Source organism: Euleptes europaea, chromosome 2, assembly GCF_029931775.1.
Source record: "Euleptes europaea isolate rEulEur1 chromosome 2, rEulEur1.hap1, whole genome shotgun sequence".
Taxonomy (NCBI): domain Eukaryota; kingdom Metazoa; phylum Chordata; class Lepidosauria; order Squamata; family Sphaerodactylidae; genus Euleptes; species Euleptes europaea.
In genome coordinates this window covers 75,272,547-75,294,940 of record NC_079313.1, presented here as the reverse complement: position 1 = coordinate 75,294,940, position 22,394 = coordinate 75,272,547, and the positions used below count along the sequence as shown (strand labels likewise).

At 42.9% G+C, this 22,394-nt stretch overlaps 1 protein-coding gene across 1 annotated transcript; it reads right to left on the bottom strand.

Annotated features, from left to right (window-relative positions):
- Positions 1-6,645: 6,645 nt before the first annotated feature.
- On the bottom strand, positions 6,646-7,523 carry TMEM275 (transmembrane protein 275). Its single transcript, XM_056845330.1, has one exon. It carries the CDS (start codon positions 7,480-7,482, stop codon positions 6,934-6,936), a length of 549 nt encoding a protein of 182 aa, XP_056701308.1. The 5' UTR covers positions 7,483-7,523; the 3' UTR covers positions 6,646-6,933.
- Between the last annotated feature and the right edge of the window lie 14,871 nt (positions 7,524-22,394).

Below are 22,394 nucleotides of genomic sequence, written 5' to 3'. Positions count from 1 at the left end.
GAGTCAGTTTGGGGGCAAACGTGAGTCAAACTATCCATGCATAAAGGATTTGTGTTTTGCCTGGAGGGATCCTAAAAAGAAGTGGTATCAGGGCAACTTCTACACCCTGGGGCCCCATTTGGTTCAGTGAAGACAGCATTGGGCTTGAGTTTAATGTTGAGGAATTCCTAAAGTCTACTCATCTGTCTCCTCCTGCTAGATCAGAGGGAGAAAATGTGTCGTGCTACCCAGCAGTGAACCAGCCTCACATAGCTACCTGGTTCTGCACTTCCTACAACGGCACATTTTGGAGTGGCCACAATCATAGAAATGGCACCACAGTGTCTCCATGGAGTACTAGGTCACATCTTATATTTATTGATGCTATCCCCTACCTGGGTTCTTCGGAGGGTGTTGTATGAAGCGGGGAGGGGGGTTGAATTACATGTCTGATCTAGTCCTGAACTTGTATCAGAAAGTATTCATGCATAGTTTTTCTGTACAACTACAAGTACCAGTTGCAGGCAATGAGACACTTGACACACCCTTTGAAATGCTGTTCAGAAAGGGAAGTCTGCAACACTATGACAGGAAAAGCTGCACCAGGCAAAGTTCTTCCTTCCGTGCTTCCATGTAACGGTGCATGTGTACTCTTTCAAGATCTAGACCTGGGAATCCTAACCATGAGTAACATAAATTGTTATAATTTCTTTGTTGCAAAGGAAGCCAAGATTTTCTGGATGCATTGAGAGCTTGCTGCTTCATAGTTTTGAAATACACCAAGTGTGCCTATTTTCATCCATCAAATGCTAGAAGGCAGACCACCTTGGGTTCTTGGAGGATACCAATTAACGCAAAGTGTCCCACAGCTGAGCGTGTTTCAAGCTTGAAGATTTCCCCAGTATTATTTGTTAGCCAGTGCTTTGAATAATCATCCTTTTAAGTTTCTCTTTTACATTTAATCTTGAGTCAAATTCTCCTTTTTTTGCCACAGATTCCTTAATCTCATTACTCTTGGATGTCAGGCTAGACTAATCACCTCAGCCATGAAATCAAAGACAACTGTGGTGATAGCTGGGAGGCACATCTTGTGTGGAAATTAATTCTTCCAGCAGACAAGCAACATGCTATTTAGTAACGGGAGGTGGGTCTTTGCTGTTGAAATTCATAGTCATGATGAGAATGGAGACTAGGACTTGGATCTTAGTGATGTTTTTTTTTTCCTTGCTGATAAAGACACTGCTGCCAGAAGAAGAGGGGCTGAGTCATTGTTGTTGATTTGTCCTTCTGAAAATCCCCACTGCCCTCTCACACAGTTCTCAAAGGTCCATCAACCCCAGTGATGGGGAAATGTCATCTGCTGAATGTATCTGCCAGCAATTAAAGGCACAGTAGAAGAGAGAGAGAGAGAATTCTGCACATTTGAGGGTAGAGCTTGGATAGTGTAGCATTTGGGGAAGGGAGGACCTCCTTGAGGTATAATGCCATAGAGTCCACCCTCCAAAGTAGCCCTTTTCTACAGGGGAACTGAGCTCTATAGTGTAGAGTTCAGTTGTAACTCTGGGAGATCTCCAGATCCTGGAAATTGGCAACCTAATCCCAACTACTGTTTTTTTGGTCAGGGAATTCCACTCACAGAATGCAAATCCCCCTTCCCCTCTCCCACAGGAGCCTAAAATACCACAGATCCTATTCCTGGGTGAGGAACAGGATTTCAGGGGAATTTTGGGTTCCTGTGGGGACTGGATCATGCTGGGTGAACAGATGTCCTTACACCCATAGAAACACTAGTTCAGACCCAAGCCAATGTACTTCTGCATGATCATTCCAGCACTGAACTCAGTTCTATGTGAACTCAGTCATAGTTCAGGACTTTGAACTCACTCAAGAGTTCTGTGTGAACTAGGGTTGCCAACCTTCAGGTAGTAGCAGACAATCTCCTGCTATTTCAACTGATCTCCAGCCGTCAGAGATCAGTTCACCTGGAGAAAATGGCTGCTTTGGTAATTGGACTCTATGGCATTGAAGTCCCTCCTCTCTCCAAACCCCACCCTCCTCAGGCTCCGCCCAAAAACCTCCTGCCGGTGGTGAAGAGGGACCTGGCAACCCTAGCGTGAACTCAGACAACTAGGTCCATTGAATCCTGTTGGACAGAGTGGCTTTTAAAAGCACAAGCAGGTCTTGGATCATTTCTGGTGTGCTATTTCAGCTGAGGTGTTCACTCCCTTAGCTGGCATCCAAAGGAATAACAAAAGCCAGAGCAATGGTGGCAAGAAGATCTTGAGGACTGGGGAAGGGTACATAACATCAGGATCCCAGCTTTTTGTTTGTTTTGGTTTTTGTACTACTAATTTGTTGCCTTGTTTTTATGGACCATCAACCTCCTTGAAGGACATACATAGCGGAAAGCTGGACAATGTGCCCTTACACATTATTTCACTATAGGTTTATTTGACAAACGCCAATTATTTGTAAATGCACATTATGCAGCCTAGCCTACCTGGTAGATTCAGAATTAATCTGGATGTTGCCCTGAGAGGGATCCACAAGTGGCAAGAGAGCAGGTATACATATGGAGGGGCAACGGTGTCACCCCATGCTTTCACAATCACACTTTTCACGTGGATGAAACATGGATGAAATCTCAAAAGGTGTTACTAGAATTAACCCTGAGCTGCGATATTACAATCGCAAGTGTTGTAACAAACAGGGTTTTTAAATTTCTAGAGCAGCATTTGAAGGGATTTAATCACCATTAGTCCCAACTATTACCTCCACCCCGTCCCTTAGAAGTTTCCTTTATCATACTTGGCAGCTTTTTATGCCATTTGGTATTCAGCATCAATATGGGCTCTGACATACCACTAAGAGTTTTCCATTCAACTTTTACAAGTCTGTGTTGTAAAGAGACTGAGAGCTCATTGGTTAGTATGCATTCAGCAAGCCGTCACTTGTTGTCATCTGCACACTTTATTGTCTGCTTAGCTTCTCTGGTGTCCACAATGACCCCGTTTTTTTTTATCCCTGGACTTTACGTTCATGATAGATCAGAAAATCTAAGCCACTAGTCAGCCAAAAGTGTTGTGTGACTCTAAATGGTTATGTTCTCAAACAGCTGGATCAGAAATTAAGAGCATAACTAACAGAGCCATGAAATTATCCATCCAGCCTAAGAGGTTTCTCCACGTTATATGATCAGTCACCCCCTTCTTTAAGGAACATCTGAGTAGCTCCTGGGTGACTGTTACATTTCCAGCGATTCACTGATTTAACTGCGAGTCAGAAAAAGAAACAGACTTTGGGCTACATTGGATCATGGTGTAAATGGTACTGATGGAGCTGTGGTGTTTAAAATGAGAGTCTGTGAATACAGATTTCTCTGCTTTCCCATTTTTTTGATACCCAGAAACCATCCAGACTTCACCCAGGTAACAGCATGATACTTTGATAAGAAAGAGCTTGTATAGGTCTGGCTGCAGAGGACTAGGGAAATATCTGATTATATATATATTTTATTTAACACATGGAGAGTCCAAAGGGCAGCACCAAACATGTGCTAAACAGTCACTTGCTTTTGTAAACATGGAAACTGATACCAGAACATGACAACATGTTAACGCCAAAGACTGTGCTGCTGTACAGAACTGGCCACAAGCTTTTTACACAACGAAACTGACACGATTCAACATATTTCCAAACAGCTCAAAACTTCCCCCAAACACAGACCCTTTTTCAAGATTTTTTTTTAAAAAATGATTACCTTGCAAAACAGATCCTCCCCTCCCAATATTTAGATTTTGAAGTCAGAATGTTTAAAAAGGTAACACATACCCCCTTGCTTTTAAAAAACTTCCACTCTCTGAAGAAAACAGAAAGAATTAAACCATCGTGCTTTAGAAATTGGTGATATTGATCTTAAATGTGCGTCATGTTAAAATTGAACTCTTTTTTTCTTGATGCATTGAAGAGGATTTGTGGGACTTAGTGACTATGATGGAATTATTAACATTTTAAATTTGATTCTTATCTGTAAAAACAGACATTGTCACATGCTGTTTATGACAACTTTGGTGCAATTTGGGTCAAACTGAAGGTGCATTTAACATGCTAAATCTGAATAACACTAAAGTACCTGCAGGTTAAAAAGGCAATTAGTTGCTAGCTATTATAAACCAGGTGGGTGCCTTCTGAGAGTTTTTTAGAAGATAATCTAAACTATGTAAAAACCTGCACTGCAATCCTAAACAGAGTTATAGCCTTTGAAGTCCACTGAAGATAATGGGCTTAGAAGAGTGTAACATGACTGCTAGTTGGGTGAAGTTCTAGTTCATTATCTCCTGGATAATGTGGTATGAAAGCTCTCATAACCATTTCGGGATGAGCAGGCTCCATTTTGTTATGGTCACATGGGTTGGCTCTGCTTTTCATTTTGTTCCCCCTGATTTCAGTTTAACTTGGATTTCAGAACTGGCTTATGTGCAGCTTGCCACAATTTTCACATTGTATTTTTTCCCCTTTCAGGTTACCAATGCACACCAGCGCTTATGTACATTGATTAAAAAACCACACAGAAAGGAACCTTGATGCAACTGCACCATTGCTTCATGATTCTTCTTTGTGCTGTGATTTAGTCAATGACATTAACAAGCGCAGCAAAGATGAGAATAAGAAGCCTATCATCTTTCTCTTTACAGATAGATACTTAAACACTTATTTCTTTATCAGATGCACTCAAATAGAAAGCACAGAACAACTAAATAATAACTATTAAAACAAGGAACACACACTACAGATGCACCCAACACACAAGCAACTTTGGATCTCTTTAACAGTGAGGTCAAATGTCCTTTACTAGCTGGAAGTTAGTTGCCAGTCTCGAGGGTGGGGAGTCCTTTCAGCCTGTTCTTGCTCTTTTGTTTCTCCTTCCTCGTGATGTCTTTAGAGTTGCCAACCTCCAGGTACTAGCTGGAGATCTCCTGCTATTACAACTGATCTCCAGCCAATAGAGATCAGTTCACCTGGAGAAAATGGCCGCTTTGGCAATTGGACTCCATGGCATTAAAGTCCCTCCTCTCCCCAAACCCCACCCTCCCCAGGCTCTGCCCCAAAAACCTCCCGCTGGTGGCAAAGAAGGACCTGGCAACCCAAAATGTCTTTACTATCTTCTCTTTTTTTCCCCTCAGTGCTCACCACAGTTGTTAACAGCTGGCCTCTGCCTCCTCTAACCTTCCCTTAACAGGCGATGTTCCTCTCTTAATTTATCTCATATTGGATAATCTCATAGAAGCTGGCACTCTGCACTGTTTAATCTTTGTATGTGAGTGTGAGAGAAATGTTTTCATTCAATATCATAAGCAATCTAGTGCATGAGTAACCTGTAAGGGGGGGAAGGGAGCAAACAGAACTGCTGCAAACTGTACAGGCCTGAATAAAGTTGAAAAATCAAAAAAGAAAGAACGGCAGATTGTTAATAAAACAGTGCCACTCAGATAATTTGGAACTCTCACATCCAAAGAGAATTCCATAAGTTGTTGTTTATTTGTTACAGCCAATGGACAGCATAGAATTCCATAAGTATTTTGACTATATTTCTTTCTACTCATTAAGTGGCCTTCAAAAAAAGCTTGAAAGTCCCACTAGTTATTCATCAAATAACATACTTTATTTTTAGCAGGCAGAAAATACTTGGAAATTTTAAAAAGGTGAATCGTTTTGATTACCGGGAGTTGGATGGAGACTTTTGACTGGTCAAGCAACACTGAATACATTTCCCCGAAACAGTGATTGAGGAACCTTCTGTCCTCTCTTCCATTTGTCCACCTACAACCTCAGTAAAAGACTTATCCTCTGAAAATCATCTAATACAGAAACTGATAAGTTGTACAGTAGTTGAACATCATGAGAATTTTCCTAGGAAGAAGAATTCCTTTCATCCACAAATAATATCCAAAACACATGACTGGTTGCCCAGGAAGGACTTTGAGTTTGTTAATTTCCCCCCAGTCAATTAAAAGCTCTTGTGAAAATGAAGAGATTGGCATTTTCTTTATATGCAGTAACTGGGTTCGTCTCCATACGAAACTTGTCTGTATGTGTCTCCAGCTTGGGCATGTATCCAAGCTGCAGAGGTTAAATCTAGATCAACGCATTTTCCTCCCAGTTGGGAGGATGATCAAACCTCTACCTTGCTGTTCTATCCCCTACATGTTGATCCCCAGGAATTTGCTAGGAATGTTAATATACACCCCAATACAACTGAGCTGGCTGCCAGCTACAGAATCTGAAAACCAGAGTTGGGAGGAAGGACAGGAATGGTCATTTTTGGTGTGTGTCATTTCTGTGTATTTCTACAGCAGTGAAATCACAACAGGGGAAAAGGAGAAGATGGGAGCAAATCATAAGCAGCAAGGTAGATTTTTAATTGCATTACGGAAGTACTTCATTTTCCCCTATTCAAAAGAAGCAAACAAGGCTGTCTCATAAAAGCTGAACTGCCTGGATCCAGTTTTCTTTCCCTTGTTACTAGTGTTCATTTCAGTCCACCTTTTCTCCTACAAAACAGAGCCTGTAATTTTCCACTATACTGCACCATGAAATCCTGATCGCCACATTATCATTCACAACCCCATTGAAATAATGAACGAAATCCAAAGAATATGTCAGTTTCCCATCGCTGCAAAATCAAGTTATGTGTCTTTTCCATTTTAATTTCATCACTCAAAATTCAGTCCTTCCAAACAAGTGTCTGGCATTTCTGATCGCAGCTGTGTATTGATTTCTAATTGCCACCTTATAATGCCTTTCCCTTAAATTTCTCAACATATTCTAATGAGTGTGCTGGCCAACTCTAAATTGAATTCCAGATGCTTGCTGCATTGCGGATGCATCTAAGCCAGCTGGTCACATGATGCAGTGCCGGCTACCCAGGTACCCATCAATATCCTCCAGTTTGGTTTATGACATCGCAATGTCTCTGGGCAAATTCAGTTGTATCGATTCTCCCCCAGCTGTGTATTTTGCTGCTGGCCCATTGCTATCCATTGTAAAAAGTTTGCAGGTCTTAGAGTTCTCGTGAACGGGGGTGGACTTCCTGGAGGACACTGGAGAGTTGGTTGGGCTCAGCTGCACTGCGGTGGTATCTTGCACTGTATGCTCACTGGTTTCAATCTCAAAGGCTGTGTTCCCAGGTTTGATGAGACCCATATTGGCCCCTGGTTTGGATTTTCTCGTGCCATGAGCCGGGGGCCTTCGGCTGCAAATACAACAAGCCCCGAAGAAAGTAAATGCCACCACCAAAAGGATGGGGCCGATGACAATGGGAGGGTTGTTGACCGGCACAAATGTTCCAAAAGCAAAGGCTCCCACCAGTGTGATGTTGATGCCTGCTAGCATGATGCACAGTCCACAGGCACAGCAAAGAGCTGGGGAAGGCAGCCCCTGCGGTCTGGTCTTTTTCTTGCTTGGTTTCTGGGACAAAGGAGTGCTGTTCTTTTCACTGAACATGTTGACTGCAATTTTGTGCCCTGGGTCTCACTGAAAATACATGGTGCCCACAAGATGCTGCTGCTCCAAGTTTCTGTGAAAAGAGAAGATATGAAGGCACACAAGCATCACATTTATTCATTCATTCACTGAATGAACATTCATTTATTTGTTCAAACCTTTTACCTGTGTTATTCACAGGGGCAAAGGGCACCTACTCTGCTCTCCATCCTTTGCAACCCACCCATTCCCTCTGTTCTTCACTTGTCAGGTAAGTCAGTTTTATCTCCATACTGCAGATGTGAGGAGGACTGGAAGGACCTCAGAAGGGTATAATGCCTTAGGCTCCACCCTCTAAAGCAGCCATTTCCACCAGGGGAACTAGGGTTGTCAACCAGGGGGGCTGGAGATCATTCTGAATTACAATTGATCTCCAGATGACCAAGATGACTCAGTTTCCCTGGAGAAAATGGCTGCTCTGGAGGGTGGACTCTATGGTATTAAAGTCAGCTGAGGTTGCTTCTCTCCCCCAAATCTTGCCCTCTCAAAGCTCCAATTCCAAATCTGAAGGGATTTCCCAAATTGGAGCTGGCAACCCTAAAGGAAACTGATCTCTGTAGTTGGGAGATCTTTTGTGATTCCAGGAGATCTCTAAGTCCCACCTGGGGGTTGGTAACCCTAGAAAAAGAGAAGGAAGCAGGAAAATGGGGGTGCTATGGGGGCTTTCAGAAAAGGGAAAGAGGAAATAGGGGGTAGGGAGAAGTGAGATATCTCTCACAAGTCCTTGCCATTTCCCGCTTGTATTTTGTATTTATTAACTTCACTAAGAGCCTGCCTTTCTCTCCAATGGGGACCCAATGCAGTTTATATCATTCTTCTCTCCTCCATTTTATCATCACGACAACCCGTGAGGCAGGTTAGAGATACTGGCCCAAGGTCACCCAGCGAGTTTCCATAGCAGTGGGGGTTCAAACCTGGGTCTCCCAGATCCTCGTCCAACACCCTAGCAACTACTCCATACTGGCAGTGTACAGCACTGGATTTATATTGTCCAAGCAGCTGACCCCCAACAGTAGTCTTGGTACCACATTTTGTACTGATTGAAGCTTCTGAGGCATCTTCAAATGCAGCCTTATGTAGAGCATGTTATACTACAATTTGGAGGTTACAGTAGCATGGGATGTATTTGAAAGAAGTCAACAGCACTGACCAGTTTATCCATAACTAGGCTTCATCAAAGAGCACCCTCAAGAGAGCTTATCGCTATCTAGGTTAACACCAGCCAAACACTCTGCCTTCCCAAACGGCATTGTCTTCGCCTTGTCTGTCATTCAGGAACTCCACATAGATTTCAGGGGTCACTTCAACTAATAGATTTTGTATACACATGAAAGGGTTGAAGGTTGCATTTTTAAAAGTTTTAAGACTGAAATTACATTGTCATTGGATTGAATTGCTGTTTTCCTTTTTTCCTGCAATACTGGTCAATGACCATAATAAAGTTATGATGATGAAACTGGGCCTCCCAGACCCTAGTCTGACACTGAAACCACTACACCAACTGCTATTGTAGTTGCTGTTCTAATGACTTCAAGAACGGCATAGGTCTTCCTGACCCCAATAAATCAGTCACACCACTTTAGTAAAGTAGCTTTACTGGATAGCAATGACAAGAAAAAAGAAGGGATGGTAGAGGTAGACTGAGCATATTTCCTGGGTTTATCCACCCCTGAACAGCATGTATGGATTGTCTCCTGGCACCTGGACAGAATACGAAAGAATTGCCCATCAGAGAAAAAAGTTCAGCAAAGCAAAACCCTTCAACGCATCTTGTATTGGCTACCCTGGAAATAGGGAGGAGAAACAGGGGGAGGGCAACATTGTGAACTAGTCATAGCACTGACTGAGCCTTCAGTAACCTATCCAGCTCAATTTATTTACAACTGCTATCAATGTAACACATTTCTAAAAATTCCTTTAAAAATGAGAGAGCCAGAGTAGTGTAGTGGTTACATGGTGGACTAGGACCTGGGAGACCCAGGTTCCAATCCCCACTTTGAGTGACTCTGGGGCCACTCAGTCTCTGTAGCTGAGTGTACCTACTCGAGGAAGGCAATTGTTGTTGATTGGGGAGGGTCTGCTTTGCCCGGGGCTGACTGCTGGCCCTAGGGTTGGCAGGTCCCTCTTTGCCATCAGTGGGAGGTTTTGGGGGCAGAGCCTGAGGAGGGTGGGGTTTGGAGAGGGGAGGGACTTTAATGCCATAGAGTCTAATTGCCAAAGCAGCCATTTTCCCCAGGTGAACTGATCTCTATCGGCTGGAGATCAGTTGTAATAGCAGGAAATCTCCAGCTAGTACCTGGAGGCTGGCAATCCTAGCTGGCCCTGCCTTCTGCTGGGCGAGCCTTAATTATGTTAGGCTCCTCCTCTCCACCTCACACTTCAAACAGATTTAAATCAGTGAGGCTTCCTTCATTAGAGATGTTCAGGGTTAGTTTACCAGCCGATTTTTCTACAATCTATTGGATGAGCTCTGCCAATGTGACACAAACTGACATTTCCAAGGGCATGCATGAAAACAGTAGGAAAAGAATGAGTTAAAGCCAGTGTTTCATCATAACAGATCCTTGCCCTGGCCATTGAGCTATCTTTTCCTCTGATGATATGAGCTTGCTGTGACATACGGACAAAAGAGTGATGCACACTATATGAGTAGCCACTGGGCCCATTTAAACATGATGTTGGAAAGGCAAAAAGAACTCCTATGTGGGACTTCTCATTTAAACTTGGCTGCTACCTGTGCAAAGCAGCTATACATATTTAGTCAGCACAACAAAGAGACTAGTAGTCTGGGTAGGTTTTGAGATGGCATGCGAATGTAGCATGCATAGCTGCTTGGCATGGGGTTTTGCCTGGTTTAGTTGAGAAACGGTGTGACGGCAAAGTCCCGTAGGGGAGATGCATCTCATTTAAATCAGCTATCGGTCTCTTAAGAAACATGATACTGAATTGAGCATTAGACAATCTCCTACTTGTACCTAAACCATTTATACCATACTTTTCTCCCACACAGAGGAATGAAAGTGGTTTATATAAACACAAGCAGGCACTTAAGACACTCTTTCAGCAGGTGATGGGATATAAAGTCGGGCAGCTTAGTTCACACAGGATCACAGGCTACAGGCTGAGGGCCAAGACCCCTTTGGTTTTTGCCAAAGATCCTCATCTCAGGAAGTGCCCAGGCTTGAATTATCTGCAAAAGGGGGAGGGACAAATGCTCGAAGATCTTCAGCTGACTCAAATGTTCCTCTCCTCCTCCTTTGTAAGATTCATGGATCTTCGTATTTAACCATTTCATTTATTACATGTAATCCTTACTTTTCAGCCACGCTCCTGAAGTAGCTTATAATAATTAAAATCCAACCCACAGATCCAACATAAATTATTGGGTAGGGTGTGGCAAACTCTTCTGGCCCTAGTAGTTGAATACGTGGTTCAAATGCCAGGCCTTTTCTCTCCAGAAGAAGGGAGAAGGAAAACTGCTGATGGACTAGCTGATGGTAAATCCATCAATCCATAAAATTAACCTAGCCCTTGTGTTGCTTGAGAAATGTACATCTTACGACCACTACATACATTTTTTCTTCTTATATAGAAATAACTTTCATATAGGAACAAACATATACACTGACACTGATACCACTGAAGTATGTCGAGGTTTTTTTCAGGAATATACAGAACAGGAAGCTACTGCTCACAATTGATTCCTGACCAAGCAAACTAGGCATTTGTGTCATACTTCCCAGCTGAGCGATTTCTCTCCCCCTAGGAGATATGTCTGGACATTACATTCAGGAAGGTGACTTTAGGTATATGTAAAGCCCAGCTTTATTAAAGAGCAAAGAATGCAAAAGATACATTTTGATTTTCTGTTCAGGAGGCTGTTCGGTCATAGGTTGCAGCGTGGATCATTCACACACGGGGAAAATATGCCACTTTCGTTCACTGCTACTGGTTTTAGTTAAAGGTCATTAAAAGCAGATAAAACAGTGTGTGTAGTGATTAAGAGTGTCGAACTAGTATCAGGGAGACCCAGGTTCAAATCCCCACTCATGCCATGGAAGCTCACTGGGTGATCTTGGGCCAATCATACTTTCTCAGCCTAACCTACCTCATAGGGTGGTTGTGAGGATAAAATGGAAAAAAGGAGAAAGGCACAGCACAAATGAATTACATGAATAAATGCATTTAATGGAACTTACTCTGAGAGTAGGATGAAAGCTTAACACACAGTATACAAAGAACACTCCTGAATTTGCTTCACGATGAGAACGGTGTCCCAGGAAATTTGGAAACTTGCCTCAATTGCGGGGTTTTCAGGTTTGTTATGTGACTATCTGCCCAAATATATCACGTACTTTATTAATATTTACTTAAAGGGCTTTACTTTAAACTCTTTGAACACTTCAGAAATATCCAATTTAAGATTCGTTCCAAACCCCATGTGAACACATCTAGTTACATCTATATATTGCAGATTCGGGGGTAAATAGCGATTCCTCATTTCTTATGTACCTCAATGTTTATGGAAATCTGGTACATTTATTAATACCTGTTGTATAGAATGCTGTCCATACTCCAGCCAATTCTATGCAATAGGCATAGGATGACTCCCAGCGAGTGAGTTCTACGACCAGATACAGTAAGTTGCACAGGCAATACATATTACGTTACGTATGCAGCCTGCACACAGGGCAGCAGCTGATGAGTTCATGAGTTGAAATTTCCATATTGCCACATTTGTAAACTCAAAAGATTTTAATCAAAATAGAGCATACTCTTGATTTAGGGGAAATCTGAATGCTGCATTCCTGAAGGAAGCTATTACTGACATGTGTGTTGGTGTGTCTTTCACAGTTCTTTCAAAGACTTAGATTTACAGAAAACCAACAACATTACAAATACAAGACAGTATTGCCAAGCATGAAAACTTGAGGATATGATAAAAGCTGATTGAAAAGCAAGCACATCTTAAGACATTTAGGTATGCAAAAGAAATCCCCAAACTTCAGCAGGAACAGATCCTTCTCTGCATAATGTTCAACAGGCAGAACTCATCAAACAGATTCTAGAGGAAAATAAGTGAGCTAAGATGCACTAAGAAGTCTTTGGGAAGTTCAATGTGCTGTGAAAGCCTCCCCCCACACACACACACACACCTTCTTGGTTCCAATGTGAAGAATATCAGCCATTCGTCAACAGCTAATGTCTGAAAAATAACTAGGAGGGATCTTTAAAGCCCAGGTAACTAATGCTCAAGCTTTTCAGAAAACAGGCTGAATTTCTGTTCAGTCATCCCCCCCTTCTCATCATTTATTTGTATAGCATCTAAAGTATAACAGACAGTTTATTGAGAATTAAAAACAAATCTGTGCCCCCCAAAACTCAGGATTTTAAAAATCTCTTCCATACGAAATTGAACTTAAGCAAGAATGCACGCCCACAAACAATTAAATGGTGGTGCAGACCATCTCATCAAGGAGCAGTGTAGTTGTGAAATTTTTACCTGAACTTGGATGACTCTTCCGAGCTGGCAAAGAGAAGAGCAGGTGCTTTAGCCGTTTTCTGTAACTCTGGAGAGGAGGGGGAAAGCAGATCCAGGGAAGCCTAGAAGAAAGGCGGCTCACAAGACACAGAGCTATGTGGTTGCTCTTCGCCTGCCCATCGCATCCACAGGAAACTTTGGATGAGCTGACGCATCCTTGGGCTCTTGGGAAAATCTCTTTGGGGAGGGCTCGCAGGGGTCTCCTGAAGCATCGGCTGGGGTGGAACTGGCTGCTTCACAGCATCAGCTCCCTCCTCTCCTAGGATCTCGTGCTTCTTCCCGGAGAGAGAGGAGGAATCAAGTGTCCCATATTTGCCCCCTCTCTCAGCCGGTGCATCCATACACCCAGCAGGGACCCGGCCACCTGTCGATCTTGGGACGAAGCCAACCTCGTGGGCTTTGCCAGCGCCCGCCTACATTTCCCTGCTCGTACCTCGCGCTGCCCAGCCTCCGGCATCAGCCCCTCCTAGGCTCGGGCTCCCTTCCCCGCTCCCCACGGTGCTCTCACTGCCGGGGAGGTGGACATCGCCGCGGCTCCGCATTGGGCTGCCTTCTGCATTGCCGACGCCAGGGGCAGCGCGGCTCCGGTTTTTCAATCAAGCGGAGGTGCGTTGCGAGCTCCCCCTCCCCTCTCCCTGCGCCTAGGGAAATGGGCTGATAACAAGGCAATAAGCCCAAGGGAAAGGGCGATCCTTCAAGCAGCAGGGGAGACGTCCGGGAAAAACGCCGCCTGCTTGCTCCTTCTCATGCGTCTACACAAACACGGGTCTCTAAGGAAGGGGGGATGGAGCTGGGAGCTCGCTTTCTGCCCCTGGCTCGCTTCTTTGTTCCTCGGTGAGAACGCATCCTCCGGCAGTTCAAGCCCACCCACACACCAACGCAGCAACCGGCTTTCCTCTCTTTCAGTGTTAAGGTGCCAGAAGCAAGAATGAAAACAAGCAGCCATTGATTGAAAGCGTCTCCCCCCCTTCGTGTTCAAACGCTTTAGGGATCTTTCCGAAGCTGGGGAAGTAACAGAACTGCAATGAAATCTAAGCGGGGGGGGGGGGGTTAAAAAAAACCAGGGGGGGGGGAACCTTCCTTGCATTGCCTGAAAGAAATCGAGTTTAGTGGAACTGAAGAATGAGATGGCCAAGGTTGGCGGCAGCCTCTCTTTCTGTTTGGAACACTGACAATGTGCGCGTGTTGGTTTTAATTGATGTGCAGCATCCTTATTACTGGCCGGCCGCCATGTATCAAGTCACACATGTGCATTAGCCTCCGTTGCTCTGCACAACGCCAAGGGAGACAACTGCAGACGGTTTGGCGCAAGCGGATGGCACGCATTTCTGCCCCTCTCTTTCCACCCTTGCTTCTCATCCAAAAATCCCAACATCACCTCATCATCTGATGGTGTACTGATTGCTGCCCTTTTCTACTCCTCATCTTAGTTATTCATTGGCAGGTTTGGAAATGGCACATCGGATGGCGAGCTCCCTCCAACATCACGGTTTCCTCCTTTCTTCTTTACAGTAAAGTATAAGAAGCCAGCAGCATTTAGTGAAAGGGAGGGGGACGACTGAACTGTAGGGGACAAAGAATTCTGTAGCCTGAGAAGGCCCTGTCACACTAATAAGATCGCCTCTGACAATGGGGGTTCACAAATGTGGTAGTTTGATGGTTTAAACTGGGGATCCAACTGCTTAGTGGTCATATATTCAAAATAACTTCGGTTTCATAGGTACTCAAAAATCTATAAAAACTACTATCACATGTTTAAAGTGCAGAGCAAAAGTATGAGGGCAGATATAGCTGTGGCCAGAAGGAGCAGAGGGTGAATGTGTGCGGTTACCTAGGTAAGGAGAGAGCAGAATATCTCAGAGATCCTATTATGATGAACATAAATGTGTCAAAAACTCCCCAAAAAATCAGCAAACTAAATACGTTGGAACAACACAATGGCAATATTATAGAGTTATGGATGAGTTGCTATAACAGAAACATTGGTATGGTATATCGCAAATGCTGGCAGAAAACAAAGAAGGAAACAAAAAAAGGAGGACCCAAGATAAGAGTAGATGGTAAAGGTTCATCTCTAACAGTCAGGTACATCCTTGGACCCCTGCTTATAGAAAAAAAAAATCTCATGATCACACAGTCATCATGAAACAAGAGTGTACAGTATACAAAAATTATGAAGGCTCAGATGTTATAAAAGATGGAGAGCAGTGCGCTTAGGTGAGCAATGCTCCATCATAGGCATGAACACGTCAGACAAGATTGTTGAGCCAGGATTTTGGCAGTTTGTGGAATTGGCTACACTCTTACAACAATCAATTGAGGCAATTCGTACAGAGTGAATGGTGACTGATCGAGAGCTCTTAACTATAAGAATGTTGTCTGTATCAAAGAAACCAACAAGCCATTTTTTTTTCATTATACCATTACATCTATTGCAGAATGGTCTCAGAATAAAGAAAAGCCTCTTTGGGGAATAACACAAAACATGGCACAAGCTGCTGATCTCATGAATAAGTTCACATGGGTAGTGCTGACATTTCAGATACTGTGTTTATGTATTTAGAATATTTCTATGCTGCCTCTTCAAAGTCCTGTTTTAGGTGGCTTACAATTAAAAACATCAGTATTAGAACTCAAGCCGTTGGACATAAGCAGCATCAAATTATCCATAAAACTTTTACTGCTTTTACTGATAAAATAAGACCCATAATTAAAAGTACGGGTTAAAAAATGATGTGTTTTAGCCTAGCACCTCAAAGAAATTACAGTAGGCACCAGGCAAGCTTCAAGGGGTAGAGCATTCCAAAGGCAAGGTGCCACCACAGAAAATGTCCTGCCACCCACCTCACTTTGTAGGTGGGAGCACAGAAAGAGGGCTTCAGAGGCAGATCTTAATTTGCAAGCTCAATAGTTTGGGCAGAGACAGTATTTTAGGCACCCTGGCCCAACTTCTTCAGCACTTTCAATTTGACCCAGAAATAAATTGGGAAGCAGTGGAGATTACAGTACAATCATAGCCCATGCTCCCCTCAGCAGTATCTTCATTTTGACCCAACTGAAGTTGCTAGATTTTCAACAAAGGCCTTTTATGCTGGGATGTTTCCCCGCGGTCACCCCCGCCCCATAGACTGCTGCAGGGCTTCCTTTTGATTATGCATGCCTTTTCCGCCCGTCAGAGGTTGCCTCGCTCTCCCCACATGTTTTCCCTGCATTTTCCAGGTACTAGCTAAAACAGCTTTGAAACGACTACTGCTGAAAGTTAAAAGAGAAAGTGCCAAAGCAGGACTACAGCTGAACATCAAGAAAACAAAAGTAATGACTACAGGAGAATTACACAACTTTAAGGTTGACAATGAGGAAATTGAAATTGTTCAAGACTTTCTATTCCTTGGCTCCACCATCAACCAAAAGGGAGACTGCAGCCAAGAAATCAGAAAGAGATTGAGACTAGGAAGGGCAGCCATGAAGGAGCTAGAAAATATTTTGAAGTGTAAGGATGTGTCACTGGCCACCAAGACTAGATTAATTCATGCCATCGTATTCCCTATTACTATGTATGGGTGTGAAAGCTGGACAGTGAAGAAAGCTGATAGGAAGAAAATAGATTCCTTTGAAATGTGGTGTTGGAGGAAAGTGTTACGGATTCCGTGGACTGCCAAAAAAACAAATCAGTGGGTTCTAGATCAAATCAAGCCTGAACTGACCCTAGAAGCTAAAATGACTAAACTGAGGCTATCGTATTTTGGTCACGCCATGAGACGACAAGAGTCACTGGAAAAGAAAGACATGCTAGGAAAAGTTGAGGGCAGCAGGAAAAGAGGAAGACCCAACAAGAGATGGATTGACTCAATAAAGGAAGCCACAGCCTTCAGTTTGCAAGATCTGAGCAAGGCTGTCAAAGATAGGACATTTTGGAGGACTTTCATTCATAGGGTCGCCATGAGTCGGAAGCGACTTGATGGCACTTAACACACACACAGCTGAAACAGCATCTTGAAAACAAAGGCTGGTAGAAAACAAAGGCTGGGAGAGCAAGGCGACCTCTGACAGGTGGAAAAGGCATGCATAATCAAAAGGAAGCCCCCAAGCAGTCGGTGGGGCGGGGATGACCGTGGGAAAACCACCCTGCATAAAAGGCCTATGGCATCCCAACACTGAGTATGTAACACTGTCTAATCATGAAATTAAATTACCAAGGCACATATAACAGTGGTCAGGTCTGCTCTCTTCAGAAACAGTTACAGTTGGCATACCATCCTAACCTGGCAAAATACTTTTGTCCCTAACGGCTTCTCCAGCAGCAGTGATGGACCCGGGAGTAGTCATTCAGGTGGAAGGCATCCCAGTCCAGAACAGAATTATTTATGTTTGTTTGTTGTGAAGTATTTATATCCTGACTTTCCTCCAGCCAAAGGGGGTTTAAAACAGCTGACGAACAACATGTACCTAAGAACAGGCCCAGCAACAGGCAAAGAAAATGTAAACCAAAACAATAAAAGTTCAGCCATAAGATCAAAACTGGATGGTCACAGGGCAACAAAGATTTTTTTTTTTGCCATCAAGTCACAGCTGACTTATGGTGACCCCATAGGGTTTTCAAGGCAAGAGACATTCAGAGGTGGTTTGCCATTGCCTGCCTCCATGACCCTGATATTCCTTGGAGGTCTCCCATCCAAATACTAGCCAGGGCCAACCCTGCTTAACTTCTGAGATATGACGAGATTAGGCTAGCCTGGGGCTATCCAGGTCAGGACCAACGCAGGTTAGTCTTCACCAAAGGCCCTCCAAAACAATGCCGTTTGACATGGCCTTCTAAAACTTGCTGAGGTAGGAGTCCTGAACACTTCTGACAGGCCCATTCCAAAGGGACAGCACCACTGCAGGAGATGACCATCATCACAGGCTCAGGACAGGGAACAAACATGAGAAACTGTTGGAAGGCCAAAGTTGGAGCACAGGCTTGTATCAACAGAAGTACAGAAGTCAGCTGTGTACAACAGAAGTACAGAAGTCAGAAGTACAGAAGTACAGAAGGCTGTAGGTTATGAAGGGCTTTAAAGGTAAAAACCAACACAATTAATTGTACTTGATAACTGAAAGGTAGCCAACAAAGTTGTTTAAAAATATGCATAATGTGATCAAACCCAGATGCTGAAGTGAACTGACAAGCAGCTGTCTTTTGCAGCAAACTGAAGTTTCTGGACTGCCTCTAAGGGTACCCCACGCAGAATGCTTTGTGTACCTCTTCCCAAAACGGCTTTATCCTAATTCACAGCATTTGTCTTGTCTGTCTTTGGCTTGTCTTTATGTTTGTATACCATATTTGTTAATTTTATCACTTGAACAACTCTCTTTACTGTTAACAGCCAGTCTTCAGTTTCCACCATCCTACAGTAACTAATAAATGTTTGATCAATTTAATATTTGATATATTAATATACTGTACATTGCCTAATGGTATCTTCAGAAAGTTGTAGGATAAAGTGTATCCTATTATATTTTGAGTCACTTTAAATACTTTTATCCAATAAGATGCTGTCTTCCTGCAATCCCACTAACAATGCATAAAAACATACTTTTAAAAAATTGCATCTCAAACATTTCCCAGAAATTTCATTATATATATTTGAATGAAAGTCAAATGTCACTGGAACATTATTTTGCAATCATTCTTTCATTTTTTGGGATATATTTTACTGTTTCTCCCTTTTCTAAACCATTTAGATTAGCTTTCATTTCCAGGAAAATGAAGTAACAAATAATAAGATTACACATTTCATTTTTGCATCGAGATGTGGACCATTGATTCCCCCTTCGGGTGAATTATCTGCCAGCCTTTGAATTCAGACAGACTGACTTTTTTTCATCTGCATAGATTAAGCAATAATGATTCATTTCTGTGGAGATGCAGCAGTATAAACTAAAGGAAGATTGCAGCAAATATTTACTGCTGTATCCTCCCATAAATAACAGTTTTAAAATGCAGGTATTATATTGAACTCAGAAGAAAATGGTAACGGTGCTTCAAAGTGTGGAATGCTTTATGTGGCCACCAGATTGTTCATGCAATGTTGTCATTTATTCTCAGTATTTTACTTTCTTCAAGACCAATTAGTTCATTTATAGCTAACCAACGGAAGTTGGTTCCAGGTAGCCGGCTCAAGGTTGACTCAGCCTTCCATCCTTCCGAGGTCGGTAAAAGGAGTACCCAGCTTGCTGGGGGTAAAGGGAAGATGACTGGGGAAGGCACTGGCAAACCACCCCTTAAACAAAGTCTGCCTAGGAAATGTCGGGATGTGACGTCACCCCATGGGACAGGAATGACTCGGTGCTTGCACAGGGGACCTTTACCTTTTTCCTAAAGGTACAAGAAGAAACTTCATAGAAGGCTGCCACATTTCATCATAGTAAAGAACGTTATATCATTGAACAATAGGGTCCATGCTTTTCCCAATAATTTAGCCTGTCAGTTTGCCAACCAACAATCATAAACTGGGCAGGCTATTCACAGCTTTTCTTCGTTTTCTGAGCAGCAAGATGCTGTTTATAGCAGAAACAGCTGGTCTTCTGGGGTGGTATACTTGTTACTTCATGTCAATATCAAGAGATGGACCCTATCTCTGGCTTGCCCTGTTTAATTTGTTTGGGATCCATGTCCTTTACTTATAAGCCATCTGATTAGCTATGACTCAATGATACAAAAATCATTATACTGAAATACCATTGCAGCCACAACAGATTTCCAGCAGCTGTAGCAGGACTCTCTATCACACTTTCTGCTTAATGGGCTGTAGCATGAGCAATAAGAAAGGGAAGGTTTTATTGAAAGCATTACATGCTTAGGGCTCTGTTTAGCGAAGCTTCAGGGTACCCATCTTACCACAAAGATTTTGTGGCCTTGTGTCATGAGAGGTCTAACGTGCACAAATGGTGATGAACTAGACATCCAGCCAGTGCTGGATGATCTGCATCAAGGCAGCCAGGTCACAGCCCAAGCTTGTCCATAATGGACCCTGCAGGATGAAGAGATCTTTCCTCAAGGAGATACGCAAGAGAACTAATAAGGCACTTTCACAAACGATGGTAAAAACATCCTTTAGTTGTGGTTGTTGCCTCTGAATATTGTAAATGTTATGTGTAATGAAGAACAGCCAAATGTATTTTTTCTAGAAATGTCCTCATTCTACTAACTCTTTTGAAAATGACTTTAGCCAAAAAAAAAAAAAAAAAAGTATATACATTTGGAAAGTCAGTCAAAGCCATTCAGTTCAACTACCCTGCATTAGCAAAGGTAATAAACTGTTGTGTGGAAAACAAAGATACAAAGTGGGGTTTGTATTCCCACTTTGTATTCCCAGCGATGTATTAAGAGTTTGAAAATGTTATAAAAAACATCGCTTTAAAAGGGTTTTTGGATACCATGGCTTATAAATGGTTGGAAGACGTCTTCACAGCTAAAGGGGCCAAGCAAAGTGCGAACAGTATTTTTTACAATGTTTTCAAACTCTTAATACATTGCTGGGAATACAAGTGTGGTAACCCCCAAAGCTGTTGGACAAATTTGCAATTGGAGACTCCCTGATTCCTGCAAAATGACTGTTCTTGAGCTAAACGTATCTGTTCCACACATCTGCATGGAAAATGTTCAGTTTGACCATGAGAACAGTGGAGGCAGAAATACAAACTTCCCTATCACTGTGTAGAGCACATGCTTTACATGTGCAAAGTCCCACGTCCAGTCACTGGCATCTCCAGTCAAAAGGTCTCTGGTAACAAGTGCTGGTAAAAGATTTCTCTGCCTGAGAACCAGGAACGGTGCTGCCAGTCAGGGGAAACAGTACTGAAGTAAATAGACCAGTGGCCAGAAGGCAGTTACGTGTGTATGTTGCACTCTCAGTACACAAGGGTGAGGTTTAACAGCACTTTGTGAGCTGAACATTATGCCTTACAATGTAAGAACCCTACTGGACCAGACCAGAAGTCCATCAGCATCTTTTTTTTCCTGCAGTGGCCAATCAGATGCTGCAGCAAGGCTCACAAACAGTGTCCAGGCTTTCTCCTGTTATTACCCCCAACTTAGTGACTGCCTTTCTATGAGATTCTTAAGGGCATACTTCTACCATTCAGAGGGAGTGGATCATTGATCATGGTCTATTGAAAATAAAGCTTGATCACACACACGCACAAAGACACAAAACGTTTGTCTTGGTAATAAACAAGATTTACTCTAAACTCAGGGTAAGGGAAATTCACTGGGAGCAAAACAAATAATCCTTCCTACATTCTAGGTTTCCTATGCTTGCCAGAAGCCTCTGGCAGGCACTAAGCTTACTCACGAGTAGGCATTCTTAAACGACAAGAAAGCCTCTCCATCCTAGCAGACTGGCTTCCAAAAGGATAACAACTGAACTACTTTCACTTCCAAACAGAGGATATCGAAAGCAGTTAAACATGCAAATTGTTGTATACATGACCACCAGGCACGATTGCAATGGCCACCATACTGACCACTTGGTCAGTTACAATATTAACCCTTAACTGTCTGACATGTAGCAAAGCTCACTATCTAATACCCAACACTTTCAGATGAACGCTCCCTCTGAATATGGAGTTCCATTTGGGCATCCTTGTTAATAGCTGTAGATGGACTGGCCCACTGTTAATTTGCCTAATGTCCTTTGAAGCTTATAAAGCTGTCTTCAACGGGATAATGTTGCTGGGTCACTTATCAGCAAAAGGCAAATATTTTTAATTAACTTTCTGGGAATTCTGTGCCAACAGTGTTTAACTCTCAGACATTCCCATCTGCAACACAATTAGCAAAGCAGCTACATTTGAAACCCTGCCTTCCTGCTATTCAGCTTCATTCCCTTGAGAGAGATCCTTCAGAATCATTTGGATTTGTTAGCTAATGATTGCCACCATTATAATATAGAGTTGACTGATGCCCAGCTAGAAAAGTGGGGGGGGGGCGGGAAACTGTCAAGCAGATGGTCTGGCGGCATGTCCATTCTTACAGATGCTGAGGCAGTAAAAAAGATATTGTTTAAACAATTTGATTATTATAAAATCTCATCCCGATTAAAGGCAAAGGATAAAAAGGCACCAAAGGTTTAAAAAAAGTGTAAGCACTCCATATATTTAAAGGTACATCTTAGTAAAGTAAAAGTAAAGGTCCCCTGTGCAAGCACCGGGTCATTCCTGACCCATGGGGTGACATCACATCCCGACGTTTACTAGGCAGACTTTGTTTATGGAGTGGTTTGCCAGTGCCTTCCCCAAGCTGGGTACTCATTTCACCGACCTCAGAAGGATGGAAGGCTGAGTCAAC